The sequence below is a fragment of the Lacerta agilis genome, chromosome 1 (assembly GCF_009819535.1).
Source record: "Lacerta agilis isolate rLacAgi1 chromosome 1, rLacAgi1.pri, whole genome shotgun sequence".
NCBI lineage: Eukaryota > Metazoa > Chordata > Lepidosauria > Squamata > Lacertidae > Lacerta > Lacerta agilis.
In genome coordinates, this window is record NC_046312.1 from 78,583,959 (window position 1) to 78,611,571 (window position 27,613).

Genomic DNA, 27,613 nt, shown 5'->3' on the forward strand with positions numbered 1-27,613 from the left:
ATGTCACTCCTCCTATATGTGCCCTTTTCAGCCTTCTGCTTAATGCCAGATCCTCTCTCTTCCTCCTTGGCTCATGTCTTTCTCTTGGCTTCCTGTGGAGCTCCACCTCCTTACCCTAGGTGTAGCAATTTGCCTGCCCTGGATAATTTGAGCTCCCACATTCTTGTGAGTGCTGCAAACACCGACATAGGGAGATCATTGATCTGTTTGTGACTGTGTCACAAGTGTCAGTTGACATGATGAGACCACTGAAGCAGCCCATATCATGCTTGGATCTTCTGGAGAGCTTGCAATAGCCTTCCTGAAAATTGAGGGGAGGGGCATACAATAAGGTGTGTTTTGAATGCAGCCATGGCGCTAGGAGTGGAATGTTTTGCTCACAGGACCCTGGAAGAAGGCACATTTGTATGTGTACGCAATAAGACAGTTGCTTCCTTAATCACATTGCTTATTTGTAGCAATGCTGTTGTGGGATTTCCAAGGGTGCTACCACTTACCAATTTCCCTCTGCGTGGTAAATAAAAGTAACTTGAAAAGTTATGCCCAATATGAAATGGCACTGGGAGGCATAATTGATGACTAGCCAAAACAGCATTGCCCAAACCTTTCTGGCAAAAGATGAGGTGTAATGGAGTTAATTAACTGTTGCAAAGTTTTGAACTAAAGACCTAACCTGACCCAGGCAGAGTGCCCCAATTGTGCTGTTTCCCTGGGCCCTTGTGAGACATCCCATCGACACCCAGTGCTCAGGTTTCTTGGGAACTCTTCATACACTGAGGCTGGCAGAGAAACCATCTGGCCGTACGTCATTTCAGAAATTGCCTGTCAAGGAAAGCAAACAAAGGCGGTTTCCTCTTTGTGAAAGGGAATGTTTGTATTTGGAGAAGGTTAATGGACTGGAGAGGCAGGAAGAGAGTTTGCAGGAAGTACCAGCACAGACCAGATTGCAACCCATGAAGCTTCAGTATGCCCTTTCCAGCTCAATCCCATATGTATTGACACAGCACAGAAATGGTATCTAAATACACAGAAGGAGAAAGACATCTAGTTCCATATGGGGTCTTTTGGTGGTGGGGAGATGGTCCATCCAAATGGAAGGGTTGTGTGTGTGAAAATCTTAAATCCAGAATCAGGAAAGACCCTGAGCAAGAATGAAGTGATATGGTGGGTGTTTCATTTTTTTCATAGAGTATGACATAGAAAAAGGACAGACCCATCTCCTCACAGGGTTAACAACTTAAATGTCAATAAAGGACAGTGAGAGGGGAGAGAAGGGACAGAAGAAGAGAAGGTTCCTGAGTCCAAAGGCTCGAAATAAACATGGAAAAAGCAAGTACATAAAGCTGGTTTGGGGTTCCACAGGGGTAAGTTGTAGGGGGAATCACAGAAATGAGATGGGTTATCAGAGCAGTATTGGAGGTTTAGCCCTCAGTTCTGTAGTTCTGCCATGAGCTATGTTTTCCCTCCTTGTCTTGAATCCTGTATTTCTGTTGTCTCCAGAGCGTATGCATAATGTGCTTCTCCTATCTCTCCCAGGTTGCCCTCTGGTGGCAAAGCGGTAAACACAGCTCCTGTGCCAGGACAGACACAACACGAGGATCCTGACCATAAAACAGAGCCTCGCTCATCCGTCTCGGACCTCGTAAACTCCCTGACCAGTGAGATGCTGATGGTGAGTGCTATCAGGTTTGCTCAGTATAATAATAATAATTCACAGTATATATTCCCATAAAGTCTGGAGGAAGCAAGGTCTTTATTCTGGATTAGGCACATCTGACCATATTCCTTTTCTGTTTCAGAAGTGTTCTCTCTCTCTCTCTCTCTCTCTCTCTCTCTCTCTCTCTCCACCCCCCCACCCCCCCACCCACACACACACATTGGGAAGATTCAACTAACAAGTCCCACTAGCCTGCACAAGGACTTCTGCTAGTGCCATGGGACTCCCCCCCCCACACACACACACTTTCCTCCCCTGCACCCCATCCCAAAATTGGCTTGGGGGTCAGGAGAACCCCCTGAACAGTGCACAAGAGGGAAGGGGGGATCATTCTGTCTAGCAAACTGAAAAGCATGCACTGACAGAACGACTGCCATAGTGCTTCGCTGAATTCCTCCCACTGTTTATATGTGTGTGTTCTAAATGAATTCAGCCTCCACTTCCAGAACAGTGAGGCCGAGACTTAAATCCAGTCTTAAGTTCTACCCTACACAGATGACTCTGGAATTGGAACTACTTACTGGTTTATTTGCAACATTTTTATGCCATCCATTAACAGTAAGTTGTCTGACTGTTGTACAGTTTTTAAAATATAAAAACACAACATTCAAAAGAGCCAGTGTGGTATAGTGGTTAGAGTATTAGAGTGTAGGGCCTAGGGACCAGGGTTTAAACCCCCATTCAGCCACAAAGGTTACTGGGTGACCTTGGGCCAGTCACTGCCTCTTAACCCAACTCACAGGGTTGTTTTGAGGATAAAATGGTGGCAACACCTTGGAGGGAAGGTAGGATATAAATTAAATAAATAAATGAAATGTTAAAAAACCAAATTAAATCTACATCAGAATAAAACCAACAGCAGAGAAACAGCACTGTCCAAGATATAAAAACAGGGTTTTAAAAGTAAAAAAGTGCGGAAGGAAGAAAAGGTCTCCACTGTCGCCAAAAAAACTGCAATGTAGATGCCAGGCAAGCCTCTCTGGGGAAGGCATTGTACATCCAAGGTGCCATCCTGGTGTTGGTTCAGAAAAAGGCCCTCTCCCTAGTGGCCATCCATCTCACTTTATTTGGGAAAGTACCTGAAGAAGAGCCTCTGAAGATGCTCTTAGGATCCAGGCAGGTATACCTGAGAGGAGGTGATCCTTCAGGAAACCTGGCTCCAAGCCATTGAGGTCATTAAATGTTAATATTGGCACTTACAAGTTGACCCAGAAACAGCCTGGCAGCCAGTGCAGATGGCAAAGTGCTGGTGTAGTAGGAACATATTGGCCAGTCCCTGTTAACAATCTTGCTTCCCTGTTGTGGAACACCTCAAGTTTTCAGTCTGTTTTGAAAGACAGCCTCAGGTAGAATGCATCACATTAATCTAAGCAAGAAGTTACTGGAGTGTGAATAAGTGCAGCTAGGCTATTTGAGTTTCAGGCCCAAAGTGCATGTGATGCAGGAGTTCCATGATTGGATCACCCTTTGTTGTTTATTACCCTTAAACTGCTGTTGGGGTTTCAGATTTGACTGGGGAAGCAGCACAGGGCAAAATATTATCCCTTTCTCCTCAAACCATTTCCCACATCTTAAACCTCCCCGCTGAAGCTGCTGTTAGCTCTGATGAACAGGGGGACATACACTCCGATGAAACACAGACGTTGTCTCTGAGAAGGGTCTCCCAGCTTTGTGTCCGAACCCTCCCAGCAGCAGCCATTCTGTTTTCATCCAGGGTTACCCAATATTTTAATTTCCTAGATTTTGGGGTTCCCGCTGCTTTGCATCACCACGAGCTGATCAGGTTCTTATGTTTGCCCTGTTCAAAAATAATAAAAATAAAAAAACCCTCTCTTGAACTCTTCACTGTATCCTTATTGATTTATTCGGGGGTGGGGATAATGAAACAAGGTTTCCAGGGTTATACAATGTTCAGACAGATGTGTTTGCATAGGGGATAAAAGCAGTGGAGTGAGTAGCAATCCAAACTTAAATCTGTTTTGAACATTGCTAGCTGTGCATCAGGTCCATTATTGAAATTTGTGGTCAATAAGCTGCTATATTTCAAACATATTAAGGTGAGTTCATGTATTGATTTTCAACAAAGAAAAAGCCTGTTACCTTCCTGCTTGTTTTTCATTTATATATACTTCCCTAATGTAAGAGGCAATTATCTATTATCTACTGTTCCATAAGGATATACTTTATGCATTCAAGTGGCCAAGTGATAGCTACAATTATTGCACCTTGGCCTCTCTATTACACTCCTGTTTTGGCCTGAAAGGTCAAAGAAAAACCCACTCTTGATTGCTACAGAGGGTCTTTTAGTGACTTTGTCACCATTTTAAGAACTCCGCAGAGAAAAGTAAGACTACCTGGCAAGTTTTTGGAAGGAATCATTTCACAGCAATGTTTTCTCCTTCTCTATACACCCTCGTGTGTGGTAGGACTCCGAAGCTAGTGTGGAATACTCCTAGTTGAAAGATTTATAAATGGAAGAGACAGATATTGGGTTCAAACCTGTGATCACCCATGAAGCTTACTGGGAGACCTTGTGCAAAGTCCCTGTTTTTTCAGCCTAACCTGCTTCACTAGCTTGCTGTGAAGATAAGATGGTGCAAATTCAATGTTCTGTGCACCAGCCCAAGCTGCTTGGGGAAGGGCAGAGTACCAGTGTGCTCTCGCTGATGCTCTTTATACCACCCCACTTCTTCCCCACGGGTCTCCTTATTTCTAGCACCCCCACTCTTCTAGTCTCCACCCACTTCCCACCAGCTAGTTCCTGTTTGCTGGGAAATATGAATGAGCTGGCCTGTGGAGAACACAGCAGGCGTGGAACTGTCTGCTGGGTTCATTAAATCACAGGCACAGTTGATCCCTGGGATGCAGCCATATGAGGGGGACCCTGAGGCAAGGAGTCAGAGGGGGTCCCATCGCACACGTGGAACATTAACTTCTGGACTTTTGCCTTCATAAATGTATCAAGCTTAATTCATAAGTGCCTCTCTTTGTGCTCCATGTCCACTTTAGACAGAAAGTAAATGTATCTGTACAATGATTTTTAATATGTAGGCCAACATTTATTTATTTATTTATTTATTTATTTATTTATTTATACATACATACCTTTATTGATTCTTTGGTCGGTTTTGTTGCCAGACTCCTGGCAACAGTTGGGAGTTAGAAAACAGTTCTAGTATTAGATTTCTTTGTCTTTCCATACTGATAGTTTCCTTTGACTACAGTTGGAAGAAGGGCTTTTTAGCTTAGGGTAAAAAGACAAATAACAGAGCAATCCAATTCAAGTTACACCAGCTGATGGGGACAGAGAATCTGGAGGAAATGCTGCTAATCTGGCCAAACACCAGATGCATCACTACCCTGGCAAACACTCCAGATGCAATGCTGATGCGTCTGCTGTGATGGCGAACGCATGTCAGGAAAGTGTCCAAAACAAGGTGGAGTTGTGAGGTAGATGGAGGTGATCACACCTTTATGCCATATTCTATACTCCTGTGGCCATGCCTCCATTGATGACACAACTTTACACCACCTCCAGACCTGGTGCAAGAAATTTCCTCCCCACTGATTTCAGTGAAAGGGGAAGACATGTAAAATAGCTGCTCTCCCCTCAACAAATGCTCCACACACATTGACATGGCAGAGCACAGAATATGGTTGGACTCAGCGCTCACTCACAGCCTCACACCAGTAAAACTCATACAAGAATCTCACATTGAGACTCCAGGCATAGACAGCCAACAGCAACCTCCACTCCTACACCTGGAGATGTCAGGACAGAGCACCCCACACAGGTAAGCAATGAAAGAGGGAAAGCATGCTTCAAGTATAGTACAACTGCTGCATCTGTCTCCTTTGTATTCCCCATCACCACCCCTTTTCAGTCAAGGGCCACATTGCCTTAAGGGGAAATGGCTGGTGGCCCACCTATTGGTAGTAGACAGGCCAAAAATTAGTGGGTGACAAAATATAGTTGGTGACACCACTTTTCTCTCTCTTTCTGACATCTCTTTTTCTCTCTGTGGGTCCCTGTTTCTCCCCTTCACAATCCATTCATTTCTCTCACACAAAAATCCCATCTACCCACTTCTATGTATACAGGCATGTACCCCATTCATTCACCATCCATTTACCGGTATTCTCTCTTCTATTATCCCTCACACACATGCACTACCTATCTAACCAAACACCACACCCAACTATCTGTCCATACACACAGCCAATCCATATACTTGCCCATTCATTCATTTATTCATTTGCGCGCGTGCGCACACACACACACACACACACAGAGAGAGAGAGAGAGAGAGAGAGAGAGAGAGAGAGAGAGAGAGAGAGAGAGACTGGCTGACTGACTGACTGACTGACTGACTGACTGACTGACCTAGGATCCCTGTATGCAGGTTTCTTTCTGTTGCTCACCTCTGCACTTTCCTGGTTCACACTCCTAGCCAAACCCCTTATCCATCATTATCTCCTCCTTTTTCATTTTGGCTGGCCTACCTGAGCCCACATTTCAGTCATTCATTCCCCTCTCTGCACCTTTCACCCATTGGTTTCTTCATTATTCCCCTACTTTGTTTTCTCCAGAGGGAAAGAGAGAAACTATCAAACAGGCAGACAGGAAAGCTTCCTGTGGAACACAGTGGCTAGAGCATCTTTCCTTTGGTGCTGCACCACTCTGGTTCTCAAACTCTGTGGTTGACCCTCCAAGCTTGCAATCAGTCAGCTTGCCAGCCTGCCAATCAGTCTCTCTCTCTCTCTCTCTCTCTCTCTCTCTCTCTCTCTCTCTCTCTCTCCCCCCCCCCCCCTCTCCTTGTCCACATTTGAGCATTCTAGATTCTGGTAGGTAGCTATGTTGGTCTGACACAGTCAAAATAAAAATAAAAATAATAAAAAGTAGCACCTTATAGACCAACTAAGATTATTCTGGTATAAGCTTTTGTGTGCATGCACACTTCTTCAGATAGACTGAAGCAGAACTCACCAGACCCTTATATATAGTGGGAGGGTGGAGTGGAGTATTTCTCAAAAGGGTAGTAGGAGATGGGTGATTGGCTCAAACCATACCCATTGCACCCATTTCATGCATGCACACGAAAGCTTATACCAGAACAAACTTAGTTGGTCTATAAGGTGCTACTTTTTATTTATTTATTTTTATTTCGACATTTGAGCATTGTTTCGTCCACTTTCCCCCCATTTGAATTTGACTGGAGTAATCCACTCAAGCACAAATCTGAATTTGTATATGAGGAGCAACTAGTAGGTGCTCCCTTTTGTGTTTGTCCCTGCCTTCTAATTTGTTGATTCAATTATGCTGCTTAAGTACCAACAGAGCATGTGCACAGATAGCACTTTGTTTTTGAAAATCCCTGCCTCCGTCAAGAAGTGCACAAAAGCACCAACATCAGGCAATTGTAAATTCTCAGCACACCTCTCTTTTGCACTTTTTTGGTTTTGTGCAAACGTGGGGGATCCAAAGGGGGGAAATCCATTCCAAAGCACATTAGAAATAGTTACAAGCATGGCCCTAAAAGAAAGGAAACCAATTGTAATTGTGTGGAGCAGTTTGGAGCCAGTTTTGCTCCAGTTTATTGTATTATCCTTGTTATCAGGTAAACCTGAATTTACAGGGAGGGTGTGCCGAGATTTGTGTTGCTGAGGGTATTATCATGCAGACTGTGCAAATTAAATGGGAAAGCAAGCAGCTGCAAACACACAGTAAACTCCAGTGTGGACAAACTTATACTCTTTCTCTCTCTCTCCTCATGGTGCTTAGATTTCTGTGGCCCAGATGAAACCACAGAAGGGCAAAATAGGAGGAGGCAAATGGATAAGAGGCCACAAGCCCAGGTTGGAAGGCTCCACAAGCCCTAATCCCAACCCCTGCTATATGTGAATTCTTAGTCTTGTCTGAACTGTATTGCTGTAACACTCTTTCCCTTCGACAGTGGGGAACAATGTCTCCCACTCACAGGAGGCATTCAACCCCACAAACAGGTAAGCTCTTTGTTGGCAGAAGCCAGCCATTGCCACTCTTGACTGGTGAGCACCATTGACTTGCAGGATCGCAGATCACAAAGTTCCTCTGCCACCCATGCAAGGGATAGATACACGCAGCTATTTGCAGTCCTTTCATCCTCCATATTGAGCGGGGCAGGGAGCCTGAGCACAGGGCACCCTTTGTCTCACTTCCTCACAAGCACCTACTGTGCATCCAGGACCAGGGACTATGAGCTCCAGGTGCTGACTATTGCTTGATGCTCTCTGCCTGTCTCTCAGGTGCAGGATCCATCTCATACTCTGTTCTATGCAGGCAGCGAGGGAGAAATACCCCATGACCAACGGCAGGGACTGGGATAATGGAGTTGTTAACAATTACTTCCCCCAGGCAGGCTCCTGCACTGTTCCAAGTCCTTGCAAGCTCTTTGACAGACAGTTGTGCAACAGGTGAAGGTGTTTCTGGCATGGAGACCCTGTATCTGCCACCCTGCTGTCTGCCGAGCCACAGTCCAAGGCACTGGAACCTTGTTGGGCGTCTGCTTGGCAATGTCATCTATGTACCTTTCCCTTTCAGGATCTCCATCGTCCTGGATGCTAATCAATAAAGGCTGTGAGTTTGCCACATATGGTGCGCCTTCTTTGCAAGGAGGCATTAGATAGGGCTCCCTTGACCCCTGCCTGCAGGATCTGGCTTCGGGAACGGACTGGGAGCCAGGGAGTTTGCTGGGCGCAGGGACAGCGGTCTGTGCACTCAGGTTCCCTGGCCTATGAGGGAGCAGACCGCTCAGGAACATGCAGAGATTATGACAGCCTTTGACTTTGCACTACACGCCCAGTGCCATCTAGAAGAGCTCCAGTGCAGTTGTTTCTTTCTCAGAGCTGGGTCACACATGCGTGTGCATCGCTTGACAGCTGTACGCACGCTGCTTTGCAGTTCTTAATTAGGCTGTATAAAAAAAGGCATCCCTCACATCAAAGATGGGCAATGTAGTGTCATGTGCTTCCCTCTTGTGGTAGAACTAGGAAGAGCTATGCTAGAAGCAAGGTGCAGTTGCTATAGGGAGGAGCAGGAACCTTGTGATACCTAGCTGAATGTTTGATTCCCGTAAGATGCATGTGGTGCAGGATTGTCACACATGGTGGTGTATACACAGGATTCTTGCCCGTAGGAATTTTGTAAAATGTGATGCAGCCCTAAAGGAAGATAAGGCTATCGATGGCTGAGTTCTACCTCCATGGGCGGAGGCAGCATGCCTCTGAATGCTGGGAATCAGAAGTGGGGAGAGTGCTGTTGCCCTCAGGTCCTGCTTGCAGGCTTTCCACAGGCATCTGGCTGCCCAGTGTGAATACAGGACACTGGACCAGATTGGACTTTGGCCTGAACTAGCAGGGCTCTTACAAAGGAAACATTACAAAGAGCAGCTTTGGGAGCCTTGTGCTCGGAGTGTGGCTTCCCCACCCTTGTTCTCAAGCAATATATAAACCACTAAAATAATAAAACACATATCTAAGGATGCCTCCAGGCTCAAAATTTTGTGGGAGGGATTCAAGCCCATACCAATACTTTAGGTTGGTGCAATTCAAGCAGATTGAAGTTCTCTTCTGCCCTAGTGCAACAAATCTGCTTCTTTTAAAAACCTGGACTTTTTCCCATCTGGGAAGTGAAGGGGAAGTGCATTTAAAAGTACTGAATGACCCAGGGATTAACAGGAACACCCCACAAGCAGATCAGGATGAATGCTCACTGTTGTATAACCACCCTGTAAAAAAATCAGAATGAATGCTCAGTAAAGACCAGATCTACTCTAACCACCACAAATGCTTTTGCAATCAAATAAGGATGAGTGCTGAAAAAACAGGTCATCAGCAATCAAAAAAGGACATCTGGAGCAGCCCTGAATGCTAACATACACACATACACTCCCCAAAGACCCAATGCCATAAAAATGCCTTAATCTACGTTATGAAGACAATCTTCCCATGGACCTCATGGGGGTGAGCATGACATAGATGGGATGCCACAACAAAAAAGCACCACACTCAGAAGGTGCCAACCTCACTTGTAACAGGGAAGGCTCCCAGCACAGAACATATTGAGTTAATGCTGGCAAGGGGGCTGGGAGTTCAGTATGAGAAGAAGTCATTTAGGGCAAAGGTTTTCAATCTTTTTGAGTCCATGTCTCCCTTGACCAACTACCTTCTTTCTGAGGCACCCCTGTGCGGCTCAGGAGCCCAGTTATGTCACCCCTTGCCTGCAGAGCGGGCAGCATCTCACCCTTTTTCAAACACCCACCCTTGTGGAGTCTTCCCTCAGCCTCCTCTCCTCTTCCCTCTCCTTGGGAGTCCTCCGGGCAGCTGGTTCTGCTGCCCCGGTCTCTGAGCTGGTCCCCCTCCCCTAAGAGAGATGCCTCCCAGAGGCACCATTCGCCTGCAGGGCTTGTAGCCAGTGCTGCTGTAATGAACAGCTGTGCAAGCCTTTGGGAGGCAGAGATGTGAGAGGCGTCAGAAGGGAAGGGAAGAGGGACAGAGGCCGGTGTTGCCCGTGGCACCCCTGACCATCATTCAAGGCACCCCAGGGTGCCACAGCACACTGCTTGAAAGCCACTGATTTAAGGTCTTATCCACACTTCCTGTTGTCCTGCTGCCTTCCCCTGGGAAAAACCACTCTTTAGCACTTGGTCGGAGCAAACAGTAATTCGGTTTCCCCCTCATAGAATCATAGAGTTGGAAGAGACCACAAGGGCCATCCAGTCCAGCCCCCTGCCAAGCAGGAAACACCATCAAAGCATTCCTGACAGATGGCTGTCAAGCCTCCGCTTAAAGACCTCCACAGAAGGAGACTCCACCACACTCCTTGGCAGCAAATTCCACTGTCAAACAGCTCTTACTGTCAGGAAGTTCTTCCTAATGTTTAGGTGGAATCTTCTTTATTGTAGTTTGAATCCATTGCCCCGTGTCCACTTCTCTGGAGCAGCAGAAAACAACCTTTCTCCCTCCTCCATATGACATCCTTTTATATATTTGAACATGACTATCATATCACCCCTCAACCTTCTCTTCTCCAAGCTAAACATACCCAGCTCCCTAAGCTGTTCCTCATAAGGCATCGTTTATCGTAGATTAGCTAAAGTTTCCAAATTGTCTTCAGATAAACAGGGCTGCATGGTGAGGGATCTTGCAGGTACGCATTCACTTTCATTGTCACCAAGAGATGTGCAGATTGTCGTGTTTGTTAGTATCCTCTGTAATTCCTCAGAATCCCTGATGCACTTCTCTTGAAGCCAGCCTCTTTCCAAGAACTTTGACCCCTGTTTTGTATAGAATGAGTGACTCTTCCCTGGGCATATCATCTTACAATCTGCAGAATGTCATTCCTGTTAATATAATTCTTATCTCCTTGCCCTCTGTCTCCTTTTTCCACTCTATCCTTAATCTTCATATTATTCAAGTCGTTGTAGATGGTAATGTTCCAGGCTCCACTGTCAGGAGCACACAGAGTACCAGTGCTAAACAATGCACAACACAATTCAGTTTGGCTTTGTAGTGAATCTCACAAGAGGTGTTGTTCACATAACACAGTATCCAGCTCAACAACTTGTCTCAAGTAGTTGCAGCAGAAAGATGGGAAATGTTTCCCCCCTTTCTTTTATTCTCTTTGTGCTCTATGGACATGGGGGAGATGGGACCATGCATTTGATCCTTCACTAATAGATTTCAAACATGATTATCACCAGGAGAGAAACTGCCATTTATATATACAGCAGGTGATGGGGTTCTGCACTTTAAAATCTTAGCTCCTGTAGCCAGAAAGATCATCTTGAGTAAATTAGAGCTGGAGCAGCTTGGTGGTTAGAGTAGAGCCTGGGAAACCAGGATTCAAATCCTCAATCAGCTGTGAAGCTCACTGGGTGACCTTGGGCCAATCATTGTCTCTTAGCCTAACCTACCTCACAGGGAAGTTGTGGAGATAAAATGGGAAGGAGAACCATGTAGGCCAACTTGAGCTCCTTGGATAAAAATGTAATCATGCAGATTTCCATGCCCTAAGCAAATTTATGTCAGGCATTACTGGGGAAGGGCAAAAGGAGGCATTGGCCCTTCCTTGCCTCCCCCCTTTCACAACTCCGTAGCCTCCAAGATAAAAACAGAGACGTTATCGTGGATTTGACACATTCATAGTCTAACACGGCCTGAGCATAACATACCACACCACTACCTTCACGCCCAGGTGTTCTGCGAGAGCCAGTATTCCTTTTCCTTGGAGCAAATATGGAACAACACACCTTCCATATTGCACATAATGCAGAAGGCATTAAAAATGTTAGGCCATTTGCATGAAATAATTCCTTCAAATGCATACAAATGTTCTCATTTCTCCAACAATGGCAAATGAGCTTTAAGCAAAGAGATAAACCTTTGTCGAGGCCTGTACACACCAAAGCTAGGAGGTTGACCCAACCTGCCATGGCCAAGCCAGACCACAACCACTGCTCCCTACCAGCTGGTGGTCAGAGTTCCTTCTCTGCCTTGGAGCTCTCAAGCTGCAGGTCTGTCTGTCTGAGTCTGAACCTGACAGCCCTGTGGAAGCCAAAGTTAATGGCCTCCTTGTTTTACTGCTGGCAGGTGAAAACTATCTTGTCCCAACAGGCTTTGGGGAACTGTTTTTAAGGAAAGGGCTGGTGCTGTGATGTTTTTATTGTAATGATCTGTTTGTTTTAATAGATGTATTTGTGTGTGTGTGTGTGTGTGTGTGTGTGTGTCTTTTTTTAATGACTGCTTTTTTCCTATGTTTTTTAGCGGTTTCTGTTTTAGCAGCAAGCTGACTTGAGTCCCTGTCAGGGAAAAGGGTAGAATATAAATCTAATGATGATGATGATGATGATGATGATGATGATGATGATGGCAGGGCCAGTCATACAGTAAATGGCACCACAGGCAAGGAGCATCTTTGATGCTCCCTCCATTTCTTCCACTTCTTAATGCCTTATTTTTTATTGCATTTATAGTCCATTTCCTGTCTTCTGCGCAATTTACATGCATGATTAATCCCTGTCACATCAGATGATAAATTTGCACACACTGATCTGTACATCTGTATTCATTCTGTATTCTGATATTTGTTTTGCCTCTTGAGTGGATTGTTGAGTAGACTGTCCATGTAAAGTCTCTCTAAAAGTGCAGGTCATGGTTTGATAACTATTCAGCATCTCAAAAAGAGGGTGGAAGATAAGGTTAGAAAATGAGTTAAGCAGGTTTTCTGAAGGGAGTGGTTCTCTGTACCCCCTGCTGTCCCTCTAGATTGAAGCTGATGCATCTGAGTATCTAATAAGAAAGTGGATCCAGGAGTCTTTGCTCCTTGTGATCCATGAATCTCCTTTTTTATTATTAAGACTCTGGGATAAGATCTTCTGCCTCCTGAGTAATCAGCAGCCCTTCCAGGAATCTAATGACCACCCATCATTCCTACTTCCCTCTTGTCCCCCAAAGTTAGAGTCCCCCTAACTTTGCTCTTGTGGCCTCGTTTCTTTTCCAAGGTCCTCCCATGCTCATCCACAGGAGATACAAAGATCTCAGGGTCCCAAGAACTGTTGCACTGGGTGAGAGATAATCCATACAGTCATCCTGGCTCTGGAGGAAGTGGCTTCGGTAACGTGACAGGCAGGCTGTCAGGAAGAATTTATCAAATTGACCCTCCCCAATCCTGCTGAAGCAAGCACGTGGATCAGAGCCAGGAGCCATTTGAGAGATATCAGGGATGGCAGGAAGCTTAATCCTTCCTGACAGCTCCCTGGAATGCACCAAAACCCTGGGGGAAGAAATCCAAGAGAGATTATTTATTCCCTTAAAATGAGAGAGATGTGTAAAAGATTCAGCTTCCTGCTATCCTATCATGATGTGTTCTCCGGAGAGAAGACAAAGTAATCACCTGAGGAGCCTAGAGACCTGATAGGGCAAAGTACATGGAATAACAGAACACCAATGAAAACCAATAGGAGAATAGTCCCCAAACACCTTCAGATCTGAGGTCTTCCTCAGTGTAGCAAGTGATTGTCCCATTTGCCCTCTGGCTGAGACCATTTTGAAAGGTTAATTTCAAAAGGGCTTCTGCTTTAGGAAAGGTGTGAAATGTGCAAGCCTAACAGGGGTTGTCACTGCTAACTATATATGCGTTTTCTCCTTAATTCAGACCACGTGTATGTCCTTGAGGAAATCTGCTAGAGCTCGATAATCAGGCAGCTCCTCAGCTTCTTTCCCTCTCTTCAGCCCAAAGTACACATTGCAGGAAGATGGGTGATAGGCACCCCTGTCATATATATTGGGGAGAATGCATGTGACATTACAAGTCTGTACTTCCCACCCCCTTCCCCATAAGTGGCAGCTAATGAAGTGGAATGTGAAGTGGAGAAATATGTGGTGGTGTTGTATCACTTCATTTGAAAAAAAAACTCCATCACATTACATCTGTGACATATATTTTGGACCTGAGCTCCTGGCCACTTTTGCTACTGTATGCTTCATATAAATGGTTTCTTCAGTCAATATTGATGTAACGTTTGTTCACAGGCTCCGCCATTTTTGGAACCTACGGAGCTTGCAGTTTTTCTCAAGAAGCTGACTTAACTCCTCTGGAGTGCTACTATTGATTTACAGCAGCATAGCTGTTGATAGACAGTGTGAAGTTCTTTCAAACCTCTAATGGCACTGCAAAATCCTGTAGATGGGAAAGCATTCCTGGAACATCTAATTCAACAGTCAGTCTGTGAGCATTTAGGAAAAGGATGCTGTGATTACTAAGACCCAGCATGGGTTTCTCAAAAATAAGTCATGCCAGACCAATCTGATTTCTTCTTTAGATGGAATTACAAACTTGGTGGATCAGGGAAATGCTATGGACATAGTGTATCTTGATTTCAGTAAGGCTTTTGACAAAGTCCCCCATTATATTCTCGTGTGGAAGCTGGTAAACTGTGGGTTGAATGAGGTAACTGTTAGGTGGCTTTCTAGCCTTTGCTATCTTTCATTTTTCTTCCTCCCATTGTAATGGAGGGAAGCTGTTCCTCCTTGAAACACTAAAACAAAATAGTATGCCACAGATTGCAGGCAAGTCTAATGATTCCTTATTTCCTACCGCAAGGGGCTCCTCAGGACAACCCTCTGCATTTGCCAGCAGTCCCAGCCAGCCACACCACGGGAGATGGTGTGTATTTGCCCTATCTACTCATACTCCATCGTCTCCAAACATCTAATTGATTAGGCAGCAGTCTATCCCTTCTGAGTATTTCCCGCCATTGCTGAAGCTTTAAGCGCCTTTTTATGTAGGGAACTTTGAACTGGGCCTGGAAATGCGCTGGTGGTTGGTGCAGAATCAGTGTCATATGCTCTCAACTTCTGCACCAATAGAAGTTTCTACACTATCTTCAGGGGTGTGCTTTTGCTTGCCTTTGGATAGTACACATTCATTCAGGAGCCTTTGAAAACAATAGTAGCTGAAGATTTCTTAAAGTCTTTCAGAGACGTGAAAAGATTCAGGGCAAGCTGCCAAAAGGGGGTGAGATTTAAAATTGGAAATCATTGACCTTGTTGTGGGAGTGAACACAGACATTTAGTTTCCCTGTGTACTGTGGATTCCAATCTTCCAAAGATGTTGTAACTTTCAACGTGCCCTTAGTTAAACCGAGCAAACATAAAGTATTAGAGAATCAAATCCTCTCCTGTTCCAACATCTTATTGCAGACCTTTGGATTCCAGGTCTCTTGTGCCGGAGCATTGTGGAGCCAGACTGGAGGGAAGAATTACCTATATTTATTTTATCCTGTTTTTCAGACAAAATTGCCCCCCAAAACAGTTCACATCAACGGGAGGGGGGAGAGAGAGAGACAGGTGTAAACTAATGAATACTTCTGGAACTCTCATATTGGGTCGTAGTGAATTAATAATACAGGCTGAAGCTATTCTGTTAATAAGGGCTAGGAATCTATGTGCTGCAGCATCCAGAATTGAGGACTCAGCTTGGTACAGAATTCAAATTAACCACATAGAGGTCTTCTATTGAGTAATAAATAAAGTAATCCTGCCACAAGTGACCTTGCTATTTGGTTTTATTCTGCAAATCATTTTCTCATCTGTAAAATAGTTGCAAACCTCAATACTTGCTTCCCTTGGGATTGGTCTGGAAGTTGCTATTGATGCAAAATGCTGCAGCCAGGTTGCTGAGTGGAGGTGCACACTATAATTTATTATTTGTACCCCGCCCATCTGGCTGAGTTTCCCCAGCCATGCATATTACACATGCGCTGAGAGAACTCCACTGGCTGGCAATCACCTACCAGGCCACATTCAAGGTTTTGTTGTTAACATATAAAGCTCTGACCAAGCTCAGGACCACCTGCCCTTGTATGGACCTGTAAGGTCACTTACTGTAGATTGTCTAGGGAAATTCTATTCATGGTACCACATACTGAAAAATATCATAGGACAGTGATCCCCAAACAGGCATTTTCTGCTATTGCTCCTGTATTATAGTATTCCCTCTCTGAAAATGCCTTAATAGTTATTTGTCTGTCCACACTGGATATGTTGGCGAATATCCAACATCCATAGGTTGGTGCATATGCATTTTGTTGCTAAAGAATTGGCAGCAATGAAGTCTGGAAAAACAGAGGAGGGCAACAGTTCCTGGCTCATTCAGGAAAGTTGCATGTATTTTAAGGGATCAGCTCATTGTGCCTACATTTGTTTATTTGGACTATATGCAGGAAGGCAGGTCAGAGCTATGTTTGTTCACCACCATATTTCCGACTTTCTGTTTGTTTAAATTGACTATTTGTGAGGCTAATTGGAATGTTGACGCCTTGTGCCTTCATTTGCTGTATCTGGAACATTTCTTTATCGGGCAGTTGTCAAACCCCTTCTACCTCTTTGCATGCTGAGCTGCAAGAAAGCTTTTCATCTTGAACGGGAGAAAGTTATAGATTCCAATGCAAGGCCAAAGTGGGAATAAAGCCTCCATGTAACCACTGACTGACCTGAGGGCCTAAATGCAATTAAGTTATTACATTGAGAAAAGCTTAATTAATGTTAGCAATAAAACAGAATGCCAAGAGCGTGGACTGAGTGGGAAAGAGCTGCTAGAGGACCAAAGCTCACATGCCTCTTAAGAAATGAAGGAAGGAGCAGACTGTGCAAGCAGCAGCTGAAATTGTAGCAGCGGTGCTGCAAGCTGCTTGTTTTTTTTTTTTTTAATGACAGGCCATAGCACATAAACATGTAGATGTGGCATTTCCCAGCCACACTTCCAATATATGGGCCTTTGAGAAAGGGGAAGCTCTACAGCCTCCTTCATAAAATAGAGAAGGTGAGACAGGCAAGTTCCTGACTCAGCAGCCAGAGGCGGGGGTGGGGGTGGGGTGGGGGGAGACTTACATGAAGGCATGGACAATGTAGAAGCTGGAAGGTGAGATGCATAACAAGGAGGCTGGAGCCATGGCCGATGGCAGTGTGTTGAAGTATTTCCAAGATGGGGGGCTGAACCCTCCACTAATGAGGAGCAGAATATACTGCTGTTTTCAGTAGAATGCATATTTCCTCCCCCTCAGGCACACTTCTAGTTAGGCCTGTGATTAAATAGACCTTGTGCTAACAATATCTCTTCCCCCCCCCCACCAATCTCTCCCTGTGGTAATTTCCCAAAGCCCTTTCCCTTCAAATGCTCACTTACATTGGATAAATGATTTTTCAAGTGCCGTTTCTCACCTGAGGACAGCAGACAGTTTGAAAAGGCCTCAAGCTCTCTGAAGGGAAAGAGGCGCAGAGATTCTTTTCCCTCATCAGAGTCACTGGCTAAGATGAAGTGGATTGTAAAGGAAAACGTTCTCTAGCAGTAATTGAACATAAATCCTTTACAGGTAATACATAAACCATGAAAAATTCACACCAGTTACCTAGATTTAATCTGGACCTGGCTTGGAAAATCCCTGTGGGTTTCTCGTGTTCAAAAATGTCCAGATGCAGACAGTGAGCCTCCTTCTGTTCCAGACTCTCATGGCTGCCTCATTCTGTTTTCTTTTGCACTACAGCTCTCCCCTGGGTCTGAGGATGATGAGGGACATGACAGTGCCAGCCGAGAAAACCTGGGCCGGATCCAGTTTAGCGTTGGCTACAATTTCCAGGAATCCACCCTAACTGTCAAAATATTGAAAGCTCAAGAGCTACCAGCCAAGGATTTCAGTGGCACAAGTGACCCTTTCGTCAAAATTTACCTCCTACCAGACAAAAAAAATAAGCTGGAGACAAAAGTGAAAAGGAAGAATTTAAACCCACATTGGAATGAGACCTTTCTCTTTGAAGGTACGTAAAATTGTCTAGGTTTAGGGTGCTGGTTATGGAGGCCAAGAATTTGCTCTGGCTTCGGGCAAGTTACTTAACAAATCTGCCGCATACCTCAGTTCTGTTCCTGTTACGTGTGGTCATGTTTTCCTTCAATTTCTGATTTCCAGGGCAAGCGATGTTAGTGGTGACATAGAGCAAAAATGCAGTTGTGCAGAATACAGTATTTGTAGCTAAACAGGAAAGGAGGATAACAGAGCACTAACTCTTTTAATCTAGCGCCAGTCTTTTCCTGCAAACAGCTGGGGTCAGTTATCACACTTCACATAATGGGCTAGAAATACTTCAGCACGTCTGCAGCTGCACATAAAGACTGTTACATTTGAAAGCCACTCATTATGCAGAGAGTCTTCACACTCATGTCACAGAGGCTACCAAGAATACAGTACTGACATGAAGACTCTCCACTTGGTCAGGGTAGTCTATATAAAGAGTATCCTCCAAACGCCATCACATGAAGGCATCACCACTGGTAATATGAAGCTGGGTACATATTCTGGGAATAGGCACCATCTACAGTGATACCAAGGGATGCGGGTGGCGCTGTGGGTTAAACCACAGAGCCTAGGGCTCGCTGATCAGAAGGTCGGCGGTTTGAATCTCTGCGATGGGGTGAGCTCCCGTTGCTCGGTCCCAGCTCCTCCCCACCTAGCAGTTCGAAAGCACGTCAAAGTGCAAGTAGATAAATAGGTACCACTCTGGCGGGAAGATAAATGGTGTTTCCGTGCGCTGCTCTGGTTCACCAGAAGCGGCTTTGTCATGCTGGCCACATGACCCGGAAGCTGTAGGCCGGCTCCCTTGGCCAGTAACACGAGATGAGTGCCGCAACCCCAGAGTCAGACACGACTGGACCTAATGGTCAGGGGTCCCTTTACCTTTACCTTACAGTGATACCAGATCAGTGTCACTTCCCATGTTGCATTTTACTCATGGATATGCATCTGAAACTATGCTCCTTTCCCAAAAATTATAATGTGGGAGAGATTATACCTGTGGCTATGTATGAATGGGACATGGACATGCCCCAGACTGTGGGAGCAGCCTAAAATTCTTCTTTTCTGCAAGAGTAAATACAGTTATAAATCCTCCCTGCATGTGATTTTTGACATGAAAGCATCTTGTGGGTGCACTCCTTTCAGGTAGTATGAAAATGCCTGGGATGAGGGGCATTGCAAGTCATTTTTTTCTCCTCAATGCATCTTTAAGGTGCCCTCTTTCACACAAATAAACCAGGAAGCAGTTCTAAGCAAACAGTAATTTTCACAAATGATGACTTTCAGACTACACCAGTTCTTTGCACTGTTTTAAGATCACACAAGAATGAGAGGATGCAGACATACCCCAAAGAAAATTGTGATCTGTCAAGTTTGGCATCAAGTCATACCATGGTCTATCTATTCCATGGGTCCAGTTTGTGCCACATAACATATCATTCTTCTGCTTTATCTACTGTCTTGCTTCCTGCCAAATCAGATCATGCCCTTAGTCCATCACATTTATTACTCAACCTCAGGGGAATGACCAGAGCCTTACGTTACCATAGAGAGGCCAAAAGCCTTCACTAGTGATCTAAGTGCAGTGATGGATAAGGGCTGGGATTCCTTCCTGGCCCTTATAGCAGCCAGCCAGTTCCCTGAAGCATTAGGTTTGATTGATGAAGTTGGATTACTACTCACTCATCTGAAATACCCACAAATGTTATTCAAGGCTGTAAGATTGCCCAGAAGCTTGGGTTCCTTCACCCATGTATGGCCTGGGCCAGTCATGACCCCTTCTCCATTGGCAACCTGAATACAGTGATAGATGCTAACTAATGTGGAAAAGACCTGCGCATGCAGCAGAATAACCGTTTTCACTTGCATCTAGGCTTAACGTTGGGGCTCCCTTTACTGTGGTTGCCTGCATGTCATCTCTCAGCTTTTCATCCACTCCTTTTGCTTTTGGCAGGTTTCCCGTATGAGAAAGTGGTTCAGCGAGTGCTCTATCTACAAGTTCTGGATTATGATCGGTTCAGTCGTAACGATCCCATTGGGGAGGTGTCCATTCCCCTCAACAAAGTGGACTTGACCCAGATGCAGACATTCTGGAAAGAACTAAAGCCCTGCAGTGATGGGAGTGTAAGATCCTTGCTTTGTTTTGAAACAGAGGGCTGATCCAGAATATCCAAGGTTGGCTCAGTGCATGCATGCATTGGGGGCTGGCCATATATGATTCCTAATTCCATGCGGAATGAGGAAAGCTGGCTAGATCTTGAACAGTGTTGGGGTGATTTCTGCTCAGAGTTTACAGTGGGGAATCAGGGATGTGCGATGTTACATAATAATTCCTCTATCTCTGCTAACTCTTCTCTGCAGGGAAGCCGAGGAGAGCTTCTCCTGTCACTTTGCTACAACCCTTCAGCTAACTCCATTGTTGTGAACATTATCAAAGCTCGGAATCTTAAAGCCATGGACATCGGGGGAACATCAGGTATGGGTTTCCGTAGCAGCTCTTCTTATGCAGTGGCAAATAGTCTTAGATTTAAAGCTCTTACTTACTTTGCCAAACCTTTATTAGGCATTACCATAGCTGTCAACCCTCCCTGCTCTTTCCCAATGCTATAATAAGGGAATTTCCCACAGAAAAGGGAAAGGTTGACAGCTATGGGCATTACAAATATGGGCCATCACAAAACATCCATATAGCCTGGTACATTCAAATTACATCCACAATGTCTATTGTTTCTGGGGATGTTTAAATATCTGCCCTTGACAAAAGCTGAGGGGGAAATGTTCAGTCGGGCTAACATAAAGGCCCTGCGTTGGACTGGATTTATTAATTCTGAAATATAAGTGCCCCTGTTGTCTGTTGTATTCAATCCCTAGAACTTGGGGGAGCAAATTTTATTTGCAGCTGATTCAATGCTTTGTATTTCATTGACCCCTAATCTGGTTTGAATATTGCGATAAATATATTGCTCACCTGAATCATACAAGAGTTCCAAGTCAATACCAACAGACCTAATTTTGCTATGTAAGAATTGGAACCCTCTGGATTTATAAGAGTCCTTATGTGAGTCAGAAAGCAGACTCGAAGGTTGGCAACAAAAATGGCAACGCAACCAGCATTTTATAGTGCTAGGCCACATCCAATATTCCATCGTGTGTATACCTAGTTCTGCACACATCATCTCATTCTTGATTGAACTTGGGAGCCCCAAGATACGTCTCAAGAAACTTGAGTGTATCTTATCTAAATCACTATTATATGCTTGTATTCGTATTGGGGTCCCAAAAAGTAGCTGGGACAACACTTTTGGTAAAAGACTTGAAGCAAACCACCAGTGACCATTTTCTTTAGAAGTTCTGTGCACTTACTGGTTCCAAGTAAACCTGGCGAGAATCAGAAGCTATTTGATTTTCAGGTGTTGTTTGTTTGCTTGCTTGCTTGGGGTCTCCTCCCAAAAGAGCCTGTCATGTGTTATGCCCATCATCCCCAGCTGACAGAGAGTGAAAGAACAAATGCCTTCAATCTGACCTGCCTCACCTCCTGGGTAGAGAAAGTAGCATAGCCTACTTGACAAAAAACCAAGACAATGTGCAGATGAATATCTTCATTGAATTTCTTCTGATCAATGCTAGAAGATTTATAGAGCTGTGGTTCTTAAGCTGAGGTATACTTTTAAGTGAGCCTTGATCCTACAATGGAAATAACAGAGCGTGCTACTGAAGAGACAGTTTCTGCCTGATGCTGAAAAAGGGCAACCACATTTCAGTTTCATTTTTATATGTTAAACAGAAAAGTCCTTCATCTTTTGTGTGCTCTTAGGACATGTGATGGAGCCACCTTGCTGAAGCTAAGCAGGTCTGGGCCTGACCAGGGCACGGGTGGGAGGCTCTCTGAGAACTCAATGAGAAAAGAATTGTGGAATATTAGTGCTAACAGCTGCAGTGGGTTGGTAATTTGGGGCCTGAATGTGACCCTCCAGGGCTCTCTTGTCTGGCCCTTGGGACTCTCTCAATGCCACCACCTCACCTCAGGCCAGTCCTCCTATATACCCTTCCTTGAGAGTTTTTGCCTGGCTGGAATGTGCCCTTGATCTTTAATGATGCCTCTTGCTTGGATGGATGTACGAATGATAGGGGTGTGCGAGTAAGTGCAGAAACTACTATACTGTACAAAAGTAAAAATTGTATTCATTGCTTTGCTCACTTTTGCATCTGACTTCCCTGCCCCCCAGCCATACAGATAGGTCCCCTTCAGGCATGCATATGGCTTTGTTAAGTCCTGGCCAGTGTACAAAAAGTAAAGTTTATTTGGAAATCTGGCAAATATTTTCCTTACAGTGGGCATAAAGACAGCCTTGGAAGAGCAAATACATCAGAATAGCAGTGCACATACCATTAGGTTTAAAAACTACTAGAAACTCTAGAAGTTTCTGTGTTCTATAATGGGATTGAGATTTCCCTTATTATGGTCTGCACCAGAAGGACAAGCTGCTTTCATCCTTTTTGCAGCTTGTAATGGGAGGAATATAAACATATTACTTTCTTGATTTCTTCTACATTTTTTTAGTTCGCCCTTCACCATAAAGATTCTAGGGTGGGATACCTCCACAAAAGTGTAACCCTGTGCAATGTAATAAAATGTTATCACAAGGTACTGTGATTGAATTATGTTTGATTGCTCTTAGATTTTATCTCACTTCTGCAGACTAAATATCTCATATGTAAGACTATCTCATTACACCGTACCTAATGAGCAGCAAAAGCTTGCTTGATTATTCTCTCTTCTGCATTGAGAAGAATGAAGTTTACGACTTCCATTTACTAGCGAGGAGGTAGGCTCTCTGTCCTGGAAAGCTCTGGAAGCAGAAAGCCTGAATGTTTGACCTTGTTTTTTAAACATCCCATAAGCAGTGCTGCGCTGGAATGTGATGGTTAAGGAATGGTGGGAACTCCGGTTAAGAATAAACTTCTCAGCCTGAAGAGCTGGTTGTAAAAGCAAGCAAACTAGAAAGTGTTGCCACCAGCTGTAAAGCTGCTGGCTGTAACAGACTGACATGGCTCTGCTGGCTACCAAGAGACCGCAAAACACCAGTATTGGCTGGTATTTGAAGCCTCAATCATAGAACCGAGGACAGCATATTGCCCATTTTGCATAAGAATTGGGAAGCTGATTGTAAGTGGCCATTGACAGAAATAACTGGGTGGATTACTTGAATAAACTGGCATAAATGGTTTGGAAAGAACATTAACTACAGGGCAGTTTAGACTGGGGCATGTAATTTAATAAGTGGCTCATTTTCCATGTGGAAGGCAAGTAAACAGCTGGAACCTTTCCATGTAAATAAAACTGAACCCTGTATTTTTGTAACTGATGTAGGTGCTTCTTTGGAACAAAAAGTGACAAATGATCCATTGCTACCCAGTTTTATAACATCTGGGTACTGGGGTGCTCCTTCTGGGTACCTCTACAACTCCACCTCCCCTCCACAGTAAATTATGTCCCAGTGATGGTATCCTCTTTTTCCTGTGCCAGACCCCTACGTGAAGGTGTGGCTGATGTACAAAGACAAACGGGTGGAGAAGAAGAAGACGGTAGTGATGAAGCGGTGCCTGAACCCAGTCTTTAATGAGTCCTTCATCTTCGACATCCCCACAGAGAAGCTGAGGGAAACAACCATTATCATCACTGTCATGGATAAGGACAGGCTCAGCCGGAATGATGTCATTGGAAAGGTGAGTTGTCCTCCCAGTTGAGGAGCTCCCAGAGCCCAGGACAAGGCCTTTCCAGGTGGGGTCGGGTGAATCTAGGCAGCAGGTCAGTGGACAGGGAGGTTGTTCCACACACAGCTGTGTATGGAGGGCCACCAGTGACTGGAGCTTGTTTCTGTTCCTGTATTTATTTCTTCACAGATTTGTCCATATAAGTAGATTAAAAATGAAACTTGAAAGGGAATATTGAAATCCCCCCCTGCCCCCCGGATCTACTATGTTCTCAAACCATTTAGTAAAGTCAACAGAAATAAGAAATCAGTACAAACCACAAGGGTGGGGAGCATGTTTGCCCATCTGGATTTAAGTTTCACATTCCTCACGGTTCCTCTTCTGTGATACCCATAAGTGCAGATGTCTTGTTAGTAGTACTATTAATTAGGCCGCACCAGTAAACTGCACAACATAGTGCATAGTAGCATTGGCAAAAGCATTAGCTAAAGAAGACATGTCCCTTCCTCCAAGGAGCATATAATCTTAATGCTAACAATGTGGGGTACGTAAAGAGGAGGAAGGAGATGAGAAAGTCAAGAGGAATAAAGGATGAATGTGAGCAAATGTAGCTAACACCTACTGAGGCTTCATTTCTGTTGGGGATGAGCATTAAGCCAAAGGCCTTGCACACTAGAGAGGGAGGGAGGGAGAAGGTATTGGCACCACATAGTTCTAGGAGAGAGTTCTAGGCAGCATGTTGTGTCCAATGTACTCATTCCATCAGCACATCCTTGCGCAACCATATTTTCCTCCTTTCTTCTCTCCCCGCACACATCCTGTGCCCTCCCCATCTTCTCTGAGGTTGAAGGAACCCCTAAAATAAATTTGGGTGGGGGAGGAAAAGGAAGAGAGGGATAATGCTCCTCTGCACAAACAGAAATTCTTGTGCTGACAGAACGTTCATGTAGTGCTGCTTTGGATATAGCCTATTAAGTTCATCAGAGGATAATTGCCATAGTCATTTAATAAAGCAGGAGGCTTTCAGGTTGCTAAAAGTGGTAGACTTAGAGGAGTGAAAGTTGCAGGTGAAGAAATAATGAGAAATGTGGGCAGAGAGGTAACTGTTGGGGTAGAGAGTTGTGGCAAGGAGGGAGATGCCTCTCGCTTGCTTTAAGCTTCAACTATTCTAGGAAAAACTGGTGATTTCATACAAGTGCAGATTGCTGGGGCCAGAAGTGGTTTTGTAATAGTCAGTGGGCAGGTCTGCTCCACATGAAAATATTGTTACACCACCTCAATTTCCAAGAAGTGAGAGATTCCAGGGGTACCAGGCACACTTACCAGGATCAGTGTTTCCTTTGGGAAACCACAGCGGAGTCTGTGGTATCTTTAGGATACAGTATATGGCTTATTTACACATATGTACAACTTGCGTCTACGTGGAGAGAGTGCAGAGCATTTACATCCCAAGAGGGTCCTGTTCCTCTCATTGCTACAGCTTCCGATTCCAAGAGACCCCAAATATCGTGTCTGACCCTCTCTGTAGCATAAAACAGACTGCCTGCCTCGTACTCTGCCCCCACCATCTCTGGCTTGCAAAACTGACACTTTTTCCCTGTTTGCTTACCTCATCACCCTCAGCAATTCTGCCCCTCCTTAAACTCTGACCTTTAGTCTCTGCTAACTATCTTTTCACCTTAGGGAGGGGCTTTCCCCATTTTCTTTCTGGCCCAGAGAGTCTCCGTTAATGACCTTCTTAAATGGGTTAATAACTCGGCCATTCCCATGATTACCTCTTGATGATTCTTCCACCAGGTAAAATTATTAGACATGGTAAAATTGATTTAAACTCCAGTCTCCACTAGATTCTGAAATTTAGGGGTTTGCTTAAATTCTAAAGTTTTACAGAATTCTGATATTTTAGGAGAGCCTAGCCCCCCTCAAACTTATAATATCTGGCCAGCAGAGAAAAAGCAAAGTACTCTCCTCCTACTCCATCACCGCTTCTTTGCTCTAAATTGCAGCCTCCTGAGGGGGCTTTTCATTTTGAAAAATAAAATAAAATAGGGGACTCGATTATATGCCTTTGTGTGTGGCATGCAATTTACCCCAAAGCAAGCCCAACTGTATTTAAACTGTGCCTGACAGATGTTTGTCTAACATTCACTTTGACTTTTGAAACTGGAATGTGAAACACAGTGGCTGATCAATCAATGTGTTTCTGCCAGTATGATTTTGGCGGTGCTATGGTTTCATTACCACTGGTTTTCTTCCGTCAAGGATTTCAGCTACGTTACCTTGGAATAGCAAGTTCTTTATGAAGTATTGAGAAAGAAACACCTAAGTATATAGGTGGATACATCATCAGCACAATCTCGGCTGGATCTAAAGGTCTGAACTCAAAACCCCAAATCAGTAGTCAGAAAACTAAAATGCCTTGCTCCTGACCTTTGTGAGTGCTCAGAAGCGATCTGCCTTGTCTCACAAGCTGCCCCATTCTCATTTCACTGGAAAGAGCTGGTCCCCCTAGATAAATGAATAAACATACAGATCATCTCCTTTCTTTGAAATGAATGAGAAAACTCTTCTGGACAGGGTTCTTTTTGCAAGGCACAGCTTCACAGAAGAGTCTGTGAGAGAAAGCCCCATGAAAAAGAAGGGGGAAAACCACAAAGCACTTCCTGATAATGAATTTATTTTGAAACCTGTTGGGCCCTTTTTTCAATTAAAAAAACCTGACTTCAGTCTTTTCAAAATAAACTGCCCAAATTATCATCAAGACGAAGCTGCTCTCTCTCTCTCTTTCTTTTTTCTTTTTCCCTTTTGGTGCTGCCTCTCCCCACCCCCACCGCTTTCCTAGGCAGAGTTGTTCGCTGTATGCATTTGACCTCTTGTATCCAGAATAGATTGATGGATCCAGGCAAGATGCTGTGATTATGATAAATTATGCAAATTGAATACATTGTCATGTATCTACTTTGCAAGATTTATTCCTGTGGCAAATGTTGCAAGGGTCGCAGGATTTTTACCGGAAAGGAGAGTAATGTAGGGTGCTGGGATAAAATAGTGATTGGAGATCACAGGGGAGGGATGTGTAAAGAGGAAATATTGTCCTTTAGGCCTTGGAAGCAGCAGCAGCAGCAGCAGGCTCTTTCTCTGGCATCAACTCCTTTTCAGGGGAAGGTTCCTTATTTCTTTTTAACTTGTACAATTTCTAGATCTTTCATGCAATTTATAAATAATAGATTGTATGATGATAATGAGACCTATAAATGTACTTTCAGAAAATAAATAAAGCTGAACTCCTGACAGTTCTGAATTAGCTGCTCCCTGATTCTGCATAAAGAAGCCAGGTCCTCTTGTCTACCCCCTCAGAGTATAGCATCAGTTAAATTCCAGAGTATGAATATGTATAATTTGTTGCATAATTCCTGTGCAGGTTCTCTGACTTGTTTACAGCCAACATAAATCACAACACAGGTGATCTGCCTTGTACGTCAGTATTATCCAGATAAGGAGTTTCAGGATGATCTTGAGGTGCAGTTTACATGGTGCAGTTTACATGGAGAGGACAGCACATGGGAATGACCATGTAATCCACCTTCCCCACAATCATGCTTCCCTATCCTGTCAAAAAGCTGAAGCATATTGTTTAGCAGGCGGTGGAGGGGGGGAAATGCAATTTACATGCAGAATATGCATGGCAATTTGCATGTGGGGAGTGGCTTGGGCTCCAGCTGCATTGAAGGTCTCCAGGGGACCAAAGTGGGCCTCAGTTTGCTCCTATGTGTTTTAAGGAAAAACTAAATGAACG

The 27,613-nt window shown here is 44.4% G+C and overlaps 1 protein-coding gene across 6 annotated transcripts in view; it reads left to right on the plus strand.

The window, feature by feature from the left end:
- Nucleotides 1-27,613, plus strand: part of SYT7 (synaptotagmin 7) — a 212,876-nt gene that overhangs the window by 178,369 nt on the left and 6,894 nt on the right. For all 6 annotated transcript variants that reach the window (XM_033157118.1, XM_033157075.1, XM_033157083.1 and 3 more), the window contains 5 exons: nucleotides 1,537-1,672; nucleotides 17,800-18,070; nucleotides 20,057-20,226; nucleotides 20,464-20,578; nucleotides 23,630-23,829. In XM_033157118.1, coding sequence (XP_033013009.1) covers nucleotides 1,537-1,672; nucleotides 17,800-18,070; nucleotides 20,057-20,226; nucleotides 20,464-20,578; nucleotides 23,630-23,829 — 892 coding nt within the window. The remainder of the gene's footprint in view (nucleotides 1-1,536; nucleotides 1,673-17,799; nucleotides 18,071-20,056; nucleotides 20,227-20,463; nucleotides 20,579-23,629; nucleotides 23,830-27,613) is intronic.